Source organism: Tursiops truncatus, chromosome 4, assembly GCF_011762595.2.
Source record: "Tursiops truncatus isolate mTurTru1 chromosome 4, mTurTru1.mat.Y, whole genome shotgun sequence".
NCBI lineage: Eukaryota > Metazoa > Chordata > Mammalia > Artiodactyla > Delphinidae > Tursiops > Tursiops truncatus.
Genome location: NC_047037.1, coordinates 138,799,228 through 138,814,726, shown reverse-complemented (window position 1 = coordinate 138,814,726; position 15,499 = coordinate 138,799,228). Strand labels below are relative to the sequence as shown.

Here is a 15,499-nt window from a genome sequence, read left to right as displayed (position 1 = left end):
TACTTGGTAACTTTTCAACGTCCAAATTATTCACGGAGTATAATTCGTAGCTTGGCCATAGTATACAGTAGGATTAACCAGCTTTCGAACAGGTTTAAAGCATCCGAAAATAACATTGTTTTTTACCAAATCACAAACAGTGTTCTTTAGTGATTCTTCTCTTTCCTGTTTAGGCTCCCAAGAAACATCTGCAAAATGGGATTATCCGTGGCTATCAAATAGGTTACCGCGAGTACAGCACTGGGGGCAACTTCCAGTTCAATATCATCAGTATCGACACACGGGGGACAGTGAGATTTACACCCTCAGCAACCTAAACAAGTTCACCCAGTATGGCCTGGTGGTGCAGGCCTGCAACCGGGCCGGGACGGGGGCCTTCTTCTCAGGAAGTCATCACCACCACCCTCGAGGATGGTAGGTTCCAGCTGCTGCTCTGGGTCCTCAGAGCCTGGCCGCCTTCGGGCTTTGCAGTGACAATGGCATCCAGGCCGGCAGGGACTGGGGGTTCCGGTGGGGAAGCTGCCCTGATTAACTCGTGGGGCTGCCTTGGTTCGGTGCCCTTGACAGACCTTGATTGCAAAGCCAAATCCATCCCTTCTTCAGCATCCTTCTCCATCAGCCCAAGAGGTGGGCTTTTCCCGCAGTGAAACCAAAGCTCTCCCTATGACTGCGGCAGTCTGGCCTGAATGTAGAAATCCGATTTTCTAAGAATTTCTCACAAATCACTGTAAAGGAGGATTTTTTTCTTTTTCTTTTTTCTTTCTTTCTTCTTTCTTTCTTTCTTTCTTTCTTTCTTTCTTTCTTTCTCTTTCTTTCTTTCTTCTTTCTTTCTTCTTTCTTTCTTTCTTTTCTTTCTTTCTTTTTCTTTCTCTCTCTTTCTTTCTTTCTTTCTTTCTTCCTTCCTTCCTTTCTTTCTTTCCTTTTTTCTTTCTTTCTTTCTTTCTTTCTTCCTTCCTTCCTTTCTTTCTTTACTTTTTTCTTTCTTTCTTTCTTTCTTTCTTGCTTCCTTCTTTCCTTCCTTCCCTTCCTTCCTTCCATCCTTCCTTCCTTCCTTCCTTCCTTCCTTCCTTCCTTCCTTCCTTCCTTCCTTCCTTCCTTCCCTCCTTTTTTTATGATTGCTTTTTATTTTCAAGCATTCTGAGACCAGAGAACAGGAATGAGCAAGCTTCCTTGGAGCAAATCTCACGGTGACTGTGCGCCCCCTAGTGGCCATAAGGCATTAATGTACCCTCCCACCTTGACCACCTAAGAGCTCACATTCTCCAGCAATGCTTGAAAGGAGAGAGAACCCTAGTGTCCGGAAGCGCCATCTTTAGGTGCAGAGGTCAGATATAGGGTCGCTGTAGGAGTAGGGGATAGATGCTTCCAGCAGCAAGCTCGCACGGCAGTTGCCTCTTGTGCAACTAGCCGCTGGGTCATAGGTTTGAGAGCACACATGGTGACTTGCATCTATAATTTCTGAGCGTTTTCACAGGGAGGAGAAGTCTTAGACAGCTAGAACCCAGAAGTCCAGCTTTTCTTTCCATCTTCATAGTCTTTCGCAGGCATGGTTAGATAGGCCTTTGGGTTTGCACGTTGATGTTCATCTTTCACTGATGTTTGCAATTCAAGTCACTATTTTGCCCCCTCTCCCAGCCACGACCGTTTAAGGTTTGCATAAACCCACATGAAAAATACTTCAGATATCCTTCTAGCCTGTATCCTAGTCCATTTTCTCTCTTTCCTCTGACGAATGGTATAGTATTGAAAGGGGCCCTGCTGGGGATGGGACAGTGAATACGATGACGTGTCTGCTTTGTGGCACTTTCAACAGTGAGGCTTTCAATTTACATGCCAGGTATTACTCAGTATGAGGAGATGTACTGTATAAAGTACATGTAACTTACAACAGTAACTTTCAAGGGTAATGGGAAAATAAGCCAGACCAGCAATGGTCTTTTACTCATGCAGTAGGATCAGAAGTGTTCTCAACTCCATAAGCCTGGGGCTTAACAGTGAAGCAGTTATTCTGGAAAGAGAGACAGTGGAAGTCATATGAAGTCATTGCATTTTACTGAGTTATCATAATATTTGCATAGAGGAATGGTACTCATTTTTTTCCTTAATTTGGGGGATTGAGAGCAAATGTTTTTATTTTCCTGTACTTTGAACTATTAAACTAATGTTGCTTATTCAATATTGCTTTGCTAATTAAACCACCCACGGTTATTACAGATTCTAACTATCTAATTTCAGTGCCCAGCTACCCCCCCGAAAATGTCCAAGCCATAGCAACATCACCAGAAAGAATATCACTGTCCTGGTCCACACTTTCCAAGGAAGCCCTGAATGGAATCCTCCAGGGGTTCAGAGTCATTTACTGGGCCAACCTCATGGACGGAGGTAAGGGGTTAAACTAGAACTTGGAGTTTGCCCCAAAGGATGCGCCATGGAATTTGCAGACCCCCTCCTCCTACCGTGGGATTCAGCACAGGGTGGGCAGTTCTTTATCGATGGGTACTTTTCTCCTTTCCCCTCGTCTTTCTGTTATCTCATATCTGACATTTTTAACAGGTGTGCACAGCTGTTTAAATCATATACCTTCAAAAGCAATTTGAAGATATGGAGGGGGTGGCACTTGGGGAATCTAGGAATAGATGTGTTTTCCTAATTATGAGTATCTATGTCAAGCCTCTGCAGGCAGCACCAAAACCTGGATCTGTATCTAGAAAGTTCTGCGTGATGTGTATCCTAAAGGCTGACTTCCTCCTATTCCCCGATAGGACTCAGCAGGGAAAATCCTTAAGCTCCTGTAGTGTGAACTAGAAGGGGTTCAGGAAGAACGCCGGAGCCAGAACACCTTGGGCGGAGGAGTGTTGTTCCCACGAGGAGCGCTTTCATCCCAAACCCTCCACTTTGTCCCCTCCTTTTTCTTTCTTCCTCCTTGTATTCCCTCTCTTCCTTCTTGTTTCTTTGTGATTTTTTTTTTCTTTCAAGTTGTAGGACAAAATTCTCCTGTTTGGAGGCAAGACTTGGCACGAGAGAGGGTCAGCTCAGGGAGTGCAAGATTGGGGCTCCAAGTGTCTTGAGGCAGAACAGAGGCCTGACGTCACCGAGCCAGGCTGAGCCCCGCTCCAGGAGCATGACAGGCCCACCCTGAGCTACAAGCCCCTAACAGGAAAGGCTCTGCTCTCTGCTTGTGGCCCAGGACTTGGGTGGCCCACATCTGCACCCTCCCCGCTCCCCATATCCAGCCCCCGGGGATGCCTCCCCTCTGGTTGGGGCTTCCTGCAGCTCTTCTGACTGTGGGTCCTCTGAGTCTGGGCAAACACAGAGGCCCCCAGGCATTTCCCACCTCTGCTCAGGACCACCTGGGTCTGCTCTGCCAACCCGGTCACTTTCCCCACCCAGGTAATCAGAACACACTGGGCCTCAGAGGCTGCAGGGGTTCCACTATTGGTGCCAGAATAAAGGAAGGAAGGCAGCTTAATTTGCTAAGTAAATAGCAGAGTTCAGGCTTAGCTGTTTACATCTGCAGCCAGACTTGTGTCTCAGAGCTGAGGACCAGATCTGATTCCCTTGATGTCGAGGTAGCGCTTTTCATAGTGCCAGCAGTGGGAGACATTCTGATTCGCCTTCTGGGCGCCCCCAAAGCAGAAGTGTTACCTGAGCAGCTACTCTGTGCTGAGCTCCTGCTTGGCGCTGAGGATGCAGCATCTGCCCCGATGGATGCTCTAGCCTAGTGAGAGTGGGGATAAGTGATGCATACAGAACCTCCAGCCCAGTAAGGCACAGCCAGCCCCACGGAGGCACAGAGTTAAACAGATGATTCCCTTCACCTCCTCCCTGCAAACAGAGCTTCAAAACTCCCATAGAAGTAAAATACGGAGCAATGAAAAATTTCAAATTATCTACTTTACTGACACAATACAGTAATAGATCATTGCATATACTTGTTCTGGTTTCTAATCCTCTTCTTGAATAAGATGAAATTAAACACCCTAACGTACTCACCTAAAGGCAGTGTTACACTAAAATCGTCCTTTTTTGTTCTTGTTGGAAACATTTCCATAGTCCGGTGGTGACTCTTCATCACATTTTCACATTTTACTCATATGTGCTAATAATACCTGTAAGCACCTCAGTTCTACGATGGATGATCTGGTTGATATCGTTCAGTCAACTTCACACTTTAAAGCTTTAAAAACTTGAACATTTAAAAACATAAAAGTCTTTAAATAAAGAATGCTTTGGGCTTCCCTGGTGGCGCAGTGGTTGAGAGTCCGCCTGCCGATGCAGGGGACGCGGGTTCGTGCCCCGGTCCGGGAAGATCCCACATGCCGCGGAGCGGCTGGGCCCGTGAGCCATGGCCGCTGAGCCTGCGCGTCCGGAGCCTGTGCTCCGCAACGGGAGAGGCCACAGCGGTGAGAGGCCCGCGTACCGCAAAAAAAAAAAAAAAAAAAAAAAAAAAAAGAATGCTTGGAAATGCATACAGTTTCTAAAGATACTTTTACTCACTGTATGAAGACCAAGGTGATGTGCTTAATGCCTAATGTAGAAGTACTACACTTAATCTCCAAAAGATGAGAAAGAAACCTCAGAAACCTATGAACAGTCATTCCTGACCTGCTACCTCTGAGAAGTGACATGTATGCATTCGCAGGGAATTTCATGGAATTACTGGGTTCTTCTGCACCAGCTCTTAGATTGCGGCCCTGAGGTTCCCACAGACACACAACACATAGTGATCATGTAAAGAACTATACCTGCTAAGCTTGAGGATACACCACACATACATACACACACACTCACTCGTGCAGGCCAAGAGAGAAAGAGATCGTTACTACTGCTGTGATTAGCAATTGCCCCAAATACTTTGAAAAATATGCATTAAAAAGCATTTTGTTATTGTTAATATGACCAGATAAAACTGGTTAATATATTTGATAGGACAGGTTAAATGTACAATAGGTCGGTGAAATTTCTGAGTATTTTATAATCTGAAAGTCAAAGAATTTTTAAGACCTGACAGAAGCAGTTAGTCTAAGATTGCTAGGGAAGTGGCACACTTTGAAAATCCACTATTTCCATCGGAATTGGAGCTGCTTTTCAGCCCTCTGTCTTTCTTCAAGGCAAAAACGACAGATTCTGAATCAAAGCAACGTTTAAGTGCCAACCAAGACTTTTGCTACGATGCTGGCAGGTTGAGGAGGTGCTTGGGAAAAGTGATTTCCACCCCTATTTTGATTTCTTCCTTAGACTCTTTAAGAATGAAGAAGGGTGTCAATAAATACATAAAACTATTTTGTTTTAAAATATGAAGTTTTTCTTTAAAAAACTTTTTGTACTATAAATGATTTCTGAATTTATTTTCTATATTAATTTCATATTATTTTACTCATGATTTCAACTGAACACTATTCTTTACTCCCCATATATTTTTAAAAAATTATTTTATTGAAGTATAGTTGATTTACAATGTTATGCTAATTTCTACTGTACTGTCCCATATATATATATATATATATATATTTTTTTTTTTAATGACTCCATTGGGGCCGGGAAAAGTAGGTGATAGAAATCTGTGTTTAAGCCGTAAAAAAAGAAAAGGAGCTTGAAAGAACGACAAATGAAGCACGCTATTTTGAATTTGGCTTTTTTCATAATTTTCCTTTTTACTTCCTCTACATTGATGAGTCAGGGACATACCCTCCCAGCAGAGAGAATGAGGTGCTTTTGTGGTAGATTCTGGGGCACAGGTAGTTTTTAAAAATCCTTGGGGGGGTAATTTTGAACAGGGGTTTGGACTGCTTTCATATTCATGGTTCGTGATAAATTAGTTCATCCAAATAATATGAACCCCAATATGAGTCAATAACCAGGTACCAATTCTAATTAGTATGGTAATTCATGAGCGGGTGTAATTCTTTTGTGTCAAGTGTTGCTTTCTTTAAAAAGATCAGGGTGTCCCACTTTGCCCTTCTCCCTCTTAACTGTCCTCTTCTCCATCACTGTGTCTCACTGGGGAACAGCCCTGTCCCATCGGCACAGCACACCTTTCCCCTGCACTGTAATTGGAGCTCATACTTCCCCCGTGACGTAGAGACCCTGGGTCCTTCTTAAAGATAAAAACAAAAGCATAAAACCAGAGGCCCCAAGAGGTCACATGATATAGTCAACTCCTCATTACTAGCCCTGCATACAGCCCCGTGGAAGCCCCTCCCCTGAGTTGCATTTTCCCTGACTGTGTGTGTGTGTGTGTGTGTGTGTGTGTAATCTTTGGCATAATGTAGAAGTTCCTAAATCTGAAAAGATCTTGATGAGATCTATACTTAAACTTTTTCCATTAGCATTTGAATTTTTTAACCTACTCCAATTGACCTGTATTATCTATGTTCAGGAAAATGAACATCATAAATGAATAATATAATGGAAAGCGGTCTGATGGTCACCCAGGGCAGACTTTTCCTTCACAGGAGAGAATTTCTAACCCATCTGAGGGTAACGATTGTTACCCAGCTTTCCAAATGCACAGTGACCACACAGGAGCAAACATTTTCTTTCATTTTCATAAGCCATCTGCTCCGGTTTCTAGATTGTGGCCCCTAAAAGTCTGCCACCAGATGGTCTCCCCCAGAAGACCACAGGCATCTTTGGGGGGCTGTGCCCTTTGCTCTTCTCTCCCCCCCCCCCAGCAAAGCATCCTGCCCCCAGAACTCATCCACAAGGTGCCCAAGGTGGGAACAGGCGCCGGGCTCCTGTTGGGGTCCGGGGCTGTGTCTGTGCCCATTTTTCCCATCCCCTCACAGCCCTCATCACACACAGGGCTCCCTGGCATGTGAGTGACAAACCTTGGTTACCCCCTGCTTTATTTTAAATTCAACTATCCTGCTATGTCCAGTTCAGCCCTGATCCTTTTGATGACGAAAAGTAAAAATAGTCACCATAATCACCAAACAGCTGGCCACTAATCTCCGAACTTCCGTGCAATATGCCAGAAGGACAAGAGGAAAGAAAATCAAAGAGCAGGAAGAGGAAACCAGCTGGCAGAACCGCATCGCATCCGGCCGCCATGCAGGCCCACCGAGCGGCCACAGGGAGTGGCTGAGAGTGGGGACCCGGGCCGTGCGGCCACGCCCTGTGGTGCCGCGGCCCATGCTCTCGGCCCCCCGTGCTCGGCTCCGGGACCTGGGGAAGCTGTTGAGTCTCTGCCTGCCTCAGTTTCCTCTCCTGTAAAATGAATGGGTTGTGGAAACAAGAGCATGGTCATGCTGGGTAAATGAGTTGACCTGGGAACCCAGAACCCAAGGAAGCGCGCACGGCGTGTCAGCTGCCTTTACTGAGGCCAGAGAGCGCGAGAGACCCTTCCGGGCAGCCTCACTGTGTGCACTGTGTGCAGAGGTGGCCAGACACCAAGGAGGACTCCCTCCTGGACCCCGTCTCCCAGCCCAGTTCTGAGTAACCGGGCACAGCGGGCACGGGGACGAGCCTGCACCAAACATCCCACACACGGCCACTTGCCCTAAAGGTCAGCAGTCCTCAGGCCCCTCTCTCCTTGTCCGTCAGAGCACCCGTGGCGGTACTTACCACACCACCGTGAGTTTTCTCAAACTGCCGTGTATCCTGTACCTCAGATGCGCCAGCGTAAAGGTCCACGTTTGCACGTCATTAGCTGATCCCACACCAGAGCGTGAAGCAGTTTTAGCTGACGCCACGGTCCTGACGCGTCAGCCGGAGGGTTCACTCCAGGTGACAGGAGGGGTTTGCTGTGCTGCCGTCGCTCGTATACTTAAGTTAGGTGCTGAGAAATACGTCTACCTTAAAGGAGTTTGCTTTTGTAAATGGAAAAATGAAACTCGACTTGTAGAAGCTTCTTGATGAGCAGTTAGAAGGGTCTCTGCGGAGTGAGCATAGTGGTCCTGGCTCCCTGGGGCCTGGGGTGAGGGAAACCTGCTTGGGGACAGTTCAGGAGGGCAGCCACGGTGCCAGCGTTGGGTTTATAACACTTAACTTGGAGTGCATTGCTGTTTTCCAGACCGATTTTCCACCCTGTGCTCTGTGGCAGTTTGGTGCAAATGACCTTTTCCAAATGTCGCAGAGCGTTGGTGTCACATGAAGACTGTGCGTGGTCCCCTTGAGTGATTTCAGGACGTGAGCGATGGAGGCTTGTGGCCCAGTGCTGGGCAGCAAGGATGGTGCCCACAGCCGCGGTAACAGGTTCGTGTTTTCTTGTCCTCCAGAGCTGGGTGAGATTAAAAACGTCACCACCACGCAGCCCTCCCTGGAACTGGACGGGCTGGAGAAATACACCAACTACAGCATCCAGGTGCTGGCCTTCACCCGGGCTGGGGACGGTGTGCGAAGCGAGCAGATCTTCACTCGGACCAAAGAGGATGGTGAGAAATGGGGCGGCTTGTTGGGGGAGAGCTCAGGTCCCGTCTGAACCTCCAGGGGCCACACAGGAGGCTCCCACCAGCTGGCAGCATTCCCGGGCAGGAGCTATTGTTGGAAAGGCTGGGTCAGAGAATTAATTCACCCACCTATTCTTTTTTTTTTTTTCAGACTTCTTAACATCTTTATTGGGGTATAATTGCTTTACAATGGTGTGTTAGTTTCTGCTTTATAACAAAGTGAATCAGTTATACATATACATATGTTCCCATATCTCTTCCCTCTTGCGTCTCCCTCCCTCCCACCCTCCCTATCCCACCCCTCCAGGCGGTCACAAAGCACCGAGCCGATATCCCTGTGCCATGCGGCTGCTTCCCACTAGCTATCTACCTTACGTTTGTTAGTGTGTATATGTCCATGCCTCTCTCTCGCCCTGTCACAGCTCACCCTTCCCCCTCCCCATAACCTCAAGTCCGTTCTCCAGTAGGTCTGTGTCTTTATTCCTGTCTTACCCCTAGGTTCTTCATGACATTTTTTTTTCTTAAATTCCATATATATGTGTTAGCATATGGTATTTGTCTTTCTCTTTCTGTCTTACTTCACTCTGTATGACAGACTCTAGGTCTATCCACCTCATTACAAATAGCTCAATTTCGTTTCTTTTTATGGCTGAGTAATATTCCATTGTATATATGTGCCACATCTTCTTTATCCATTCATCCGATGATGGGCACTTAGGTTGCTTCCATGTCCTGGCTATTGTAAATAGAGCTGCAATGGACATTGTGGTACATGACTCTTTTTGAATTATGGTTTTCTCAGGGTATATGCCGAGTAGTGGGATTGCTGGGTCATATGGTAGTTCTATTTGTAGTTTTTTAAGGAACCTCCATACTGTTCTCCATAGTGGCTGAACCAATTCACATTCCCACCAACAGTGCAAGAGGGTTCCCTTTTCTCCAGACCGTCTCCAGCATTTATTGTTTGTAGATTTTTTGATGATGGCCATTCTGACTGGTGTGAGATGATATCTCATTGTAGTTTTGATTTGCATTTCTCTAATGATTAACGATGTTGAGCATTCTTTCATGTGTTTGTTGGCAGTCTGTATATCTTCTTTGGAGAAATGTCTATTTAGGTCTTCTGCCCATTTTTGGTTTGGGTTGTTTGTATTTTTGATATTGAGCTGCATGAGCTGCTTGTATATTTTGGAGATTAATCCTTTGTCAGTTGCTTCATTTGCAAATATTTTCTCCCATTCTGAGGGTTGTCTTTTGGTCTTGTTTATGGTTTCCTTTGCTGTGCAAAAGCTTTGAAGTTTCATTAGGTCCCATTTGTTTATTTTTGTTTTTATTTCCATTTCTCTAGGAGGCACCCACCTATTCTTGACTTTGCTCCATGCAAACTTTTTGCTGCCCTCACAAAATATTCCAGCACGACTCAGACCAGCACTTCCTGTGTCACCTTTGTTTGATTTATCCATTGTTTCTCTCTTCCCCTATAATTTTTCCTTTTTTTGTAGGGGGAGGCACATATTATTTTAAACAAAAGTGCCTTTTATCCCAGGCCTGTATCCCAGGGCCATCCCTGTTTTGTATCCCATTAGAATAATTTCAGTGACTCTTTAGCTATTAGTGTAAGCTCTGATCATTTCCATCTTTCCACTTAAAAATTATGTAATGGTCTACATCGTCATATGCTGTACCAGCTTTAGAATAACATTAGAATAAGCCCTCAATGTGAGAGCTTCATGTTAATTTTTAAAAATTTCTTACGAGAATTTATGATGATTTAGTAAAATTTTAAATCGTAGCACATTTTTCAGATCACAGTTTGGACTTGGTTATGTGACTATTTCCCAATCCTACAAAAACTGTATGGCAAAATAGTTTCTTATATTATTTTAAGAGAAAGCCTGAGGGACCTTACTGAAGACTTTTTGAAGAATAATTTAACTTATAATACATATTATGGCAACAGTGAGAAAAGCAGTTTCCACCTTAATAAAAGAAAGAGCAATTGATATCCAATTGATCCCCTTGTGGAATCCTCCAAATCAGAGCTCAGAATTATACCCAAGCCAGAGTTGAGGTGGGAACCACTACACCTGAATTCTGTGCTGATTTGGCTCTGCAGTTTTGTTTTTTTGTCTTCTTGCAGGGCCTCTGTTCCCCAGGAAGCTGGGCAGGGTATGGGTGGGAGAGCCGTTTTCCATTGCCCATGAGTGCCTACGTATTGGCAGTTTTGATGTCCTTTGCTACATACACAGTCAACATGCTGTTGCTTCCCCCTCTATGTCCTGTGGGAGCAAAGCTAGGGACACACTCTCAGAGGCTTGGGCAGACCCTTCCTGTCCAGCTTTTCTGTCTCCTAAGGACACTCCCCTGACGTTCACAGCATCACTCTCTGCTCTCCCCTCATCAAACCCAGCCCCGCTCCCCAAGCAGTCCTGTCCATCTACCCTCACATATTATGTTTATTGTCTCTCTAGCCCTTCATGCATTCTAGTTCCCGCACACAAATTTAACCTCATTACCCTCAGTTTTTCTAGAACACACAAGTGATTATTCCCAGTTATATGCAGGTGTCAGCCAATGCCGCCCAAAGGAATTGCCTTCTTTAGGGAAATCTAAGGTCAAAATGCAATGCCATTAGGAAGTCACACATTCATAGAGATATCTACAAATCTATGTCCTGGACGAAGACAGCCATATTTAATTTTTAAAATGTAATCAACCGAGAGCTGTGTCTAGATGCTGGCTCTGCCACCTGCTGCCGTGGGACTTTGACACCTTACCTCACTTTCTCTGAACTGGACTTTTTCATGTACAAAATTTCCATGACAATCAGACTGCACAGAATTAAGACATAAAAAGTGAAGTGATGTGTGCAAACATCACCTAGCTTGACATATCGTGGGATGGTTCCTGACACTAGACATTTGATTATTTGATCTCCACTCCTTCAGAATGAGGGTGGAACCTTCTTTTGCATTGCTAAGCAATAACACAGATGTCACTGGAATTATTATTTAAAGAGCAAATTGATCAGCAACATGGATTTTGACACCTGCATTTTTCAGAAAAACGTACAGAAATCCAATAAAAGCGGAAAGCTCTTTACAGCTCCATACTGACTGGTAATTTGGGATCAATTTTTAATTACTCTTCCAGTTTTAGAAATCATAGAGCTCTGTCTCAAAACTTGACCCTGAGACCCAAAGTGTAATTTGTCAATCAATTATTCTCTGCTTTCATATCCAGTGCTAATAGTATGGGGAGATGTGATTAATTGTGGAAGGCCCTGCCTTGGGCATACCAGGGAGGAGATCAAGAATTCCACTTGTGCAAACGTGGACGAGAGTGATGCAGAGCTGAGTGTCAGTATTTACTTGGGATAAATCATCAGCATTTTCAAAAAGAAGCAGAGCAGAGATTAGGCAGAAGGAGAGAAAAACTAGTATAATAGTGAGCTTATTTCCCAGATTCACATGAAAGCTTCACTAATCTAGAAATGGTGAAGAATTGTGCCAGCCATCCTTATAGACTCAATGTCTAATATAAATAGACATTTGAGCAGTTTACAGAACTGATTACAATTTTGTGTCTGCTTGTAAGGAATGCGTAATCAAAGTCAGAGTATAAATCCTGTTGATGCTTCTGTGAAGTCTTATGATTTGAAGTTTGGATAACACTGCCGACTTCAATTAAATGATGTAAAAATATAAAATAATAATTGTCAACATTTATTGTTTTTCCTCAGAAAAGCACTATTCTAGGCACAGGTTGAAGTTTCATTGTTTATTGATGCTCTTGCAAGTAAAGAAATATTAACACATTCACAGCAAACATTCAATTAGGACTTCTCTGCCCAAAACAGTTCTTAAACTAACGTCCTCACCCCTCAGTGTCATGGGGCCTGGAATTTTAAATCATGTTGTTAGGTCACTGATCATCTTAAAAAGGAAAAATTTATCACTTGCTAGTGAAAGAGATAAAAACAGAATCAATAATAAATAAAAATAGATTAAATAAATAAAATTGAAAAATAAAACACATACAACGTTTACTTTTACAGGGGATAATTCACAACTGAAATATTTGTTTAGAAAACAAGTCTTCTGTTCCATAAGTAGTTTCTCAGTTTCTATAAAGATTCTTGGACATATTCTCCAAGAATATGGAGATCTTGATATAGATCTCTGATATAGATCCTTGGACATACTATTGGGTCCATAGTCTCAGTTCCATCAGTACAGTTGTGGGTCCACAGAGATATTCTCAGGGTCTGTAAGAACAACTGACGTCTCAGGTCCTCTTCCCAGGACGGCTCAATCATTGAGAACTTGCACATTTTTTATTGCTGCAAGACCACAAAAGATTATTTGCCAATCAAGCTTTTTGTTTTTGAACACAGGACAGCTAATTCTGAATTCTAAAATGTTTGTGAAATCCTGCTACCATTTTATTTGCTGAGAATATAATCTGAGCCAAGCCATGGGGAAGAGAACACACACAAACATAATTTATTATTTTTCCAATTGTTATTTTCGTCCTGCTGGCAGAAGGTAGTTTCAGCCCTGATCCTTTTCCACAAAAGAAAACATTACATATATCTAAATAGCGACGGTTGTGTTTAAGTGCAAATATTTACTGAATACATCACAAATCCACATAGCTCTGTGGGAAGAAGTCCAGCAGGAGCTGTAATATGTGATCTTTGGTCCCTCTCTGCCATGGTTAATGATCTGTTTAGCAGGACATCTGAAAGTGGAGCTCAGAGCAAGAGAAAAATAAACAGACATCAGGATATTTGATTCCTCTGGCCAGCCATATCTTGAGCCATACATCCTCTTGAAGGCATGGATGGTGTGTTCTCAGGTGATAGTGTAACTGCACCCTGGTTCACCTTAAAGGTGATGGACTCTTTGTGTGTGTGTGTGTGTGTGTGTGTGTGTGTGTGTGTGTGTGTGCGCATGTGTGTATTTGCCTGACCACCAGCAGTGCTGCCCTTCAGGAGACACTGAAGGCTTTGTGTGCCATGAGAAAGCCTGTCAGTTAATCGGTATCAATACTGCTTAGGATTCCAGAGTCCTGCAGCATTTGGCAGGGTTGTGATGTGGTCTGTGCAGTAGCGGATACACCGGCAACACCACAGACCAGGATGTCCTGGGAGGCCTTCCACCACGTGGATGTCAAAGCTTCCTCTGCTGCAGTGATTCTCACACAGGTTCCTAGGAAGTCCAAGGGCTCCTAGGGGGGCTTCAGAGATGCCCAGTGGTAATGGGGAGGGCCCCTGAAGGGCTCCCTCCCAGCTCTGCTTCAGGAGGAGCCACTCCACTTCCACTGTGTTATGCATGGGTCTCCCACATGACACTTAAAAGGATTTGTCCACTTTGAAGAGTGTTTGGAAACCACTGCTGTAATGGGTGCAAAGGCCAGACATACTGGAGCCTGATGGAAACCAGAAGAGAAAAGGGGCCTCATGCATTGCTTGGACATGACGACAACTGCTATTGTGAAGGTGTCCCTGCAGCATCATGTCATCTGCTCACGGCTCAGAAAAGCCACTGCGGAGCCTGGGGCTCAGGTGGACCTGGCTGTCACGGCGGGTCACACATACACACACACTGATGTGTGTACCACACCACACACAGCACAGACATCACATACACACCACAAACCACACATGCACACGCACACACTATACTCACACATACCACACACACACCACGCACGCTACACATGCAGACATACTCTACACACACGTCACACACACATCACACAAAACACACACCACATACACTACACACACCACACAAGCCACAAACCGCACACACACGTACCCCTGCCTGTGGCTGATCTCCAAGACCAGAAAAATGATGATGACAAAAACGAAGCTGACCAGAGTGTCTGTGAGGTACTTATTAGACTTTTGTCTCATTTCAGATCGAGGCAATATTTTTACAGAACAATAAGGTTGATGTTTCACATTAAGATACACTCTTAGGTGGCTTGACTGTGTGGACCCATTCTCTATGCTGTGTAGCAAATCATCACAAACTTAGCACCTTAAAACAATACAAATTCATTATCTGACCATTTCCTGGGGTCAGGAGTCCAGGGACAGGTTAGCCAGGCCCCCGCTCAGGGTCTCACAGGCTGGAATCACAGTGTTGGCTGGGCCTGGGGTCTCATCTGAGGTGGGATCCTCACCCGAGATCACTGGCAGTCAGCAGGACCCAGTTCCCTTAGGGCTGAGACCGTCTCCTCAGCCCCCAGAGGCCACTCCCCAATCCCTGTCGCATGGCCCCAGCAGGGTCACATGGTCGTGTGGTCATAGGAGGACAGTTGACCTCTTCATCACCAACAGGAGCCTGTCTCTGCTACTCCAAATCCCTCTCTGACTTCTAGACCCTCTTTTAAGAGGCTCATCTGATTAGGTTGGGCCCACCCAAGTTACTCTCCTTTCGAGTAACTTAAAGTCAGCTGATTGGGTCCTTAATTATGTCTGCAAAATCCCTTCACCTTTGCACACAATGTAACCTGATTTTGAGAGTGCTCCATCATAGTGACAAGTACCACCCACATTCAAGGGGAAGTAATTGTACAGGTGTGGATATCAGAGGGCGAGAATCTTGGGCACCATCTTAGAATCCTGCCTGCCACACTGAGCTCATTTAGAAAGTCTGCTTGGAGGACCTAGTATGCCCCAGATACTGGCCCGGGCACTGGAGACACAGCAGAGAACACGACAGGTGGGGCTCGCAGGCTGGTGGGGGAGACAGATATTTACCAATCACTCCTGAGTGGGTTATGACGGGTGCCATGAAGAAGCGTCTTCAGAGACAACCCGTCCTGAAGTTGTCACAAACCTCACCTAGGCTAGTGACAGAGAAGGTTTTCTCAAGAAAGCAAGCACTAGCAGAAGCTGAGATGAGTTAGAGTTGCCGAGGACAAGGTGGAGGGTGGGGAACAATTCCAGGCAGGAGGAACCCAAGGCTGTCAGTCATCATGTGTCAATGACCTGATGTGGGAGACGCACGCCACATCCAGGGGCCTAAAAAGGGCTCCAGTGCTGTGCAGTGACACAGAGCCAGGAAGAGAATCCAGCCCCTGACCTGACAAGT

At 45.1% G+C, this 15,499-nt stretch overlaps 1 protein-coding gene across 1 annotated transcript in view; it reads left to right on the top strand.

The window, feature by feature from the left end:
• Positions 1 to 2,243: 2,243 nt before the first annotated feature.
• Positions 2,244 to 15,499, top strand: part of LOC141278625 (cell adhesion molecule DSCAM) — a 106,836-nt gene continuing 93,580 nt past the window's right edge. Inside the window, exons 1-2 of the mRNA XM_073804524.1 lie at positions 2,244 to 2,382; positions 8,220 to 8,375. Coding sequence (XP_073660625.1) covers positions 2,373 to 2,382; positions 8,220 to 8,375 — 166 coding nt within the window. The 5' untranslated portion in view covers positions 2,244 to 2,372. The remainder of the gene's footprint in view (positions 2,383 to 8,219; positions 8,376 to 15,499) is intronic.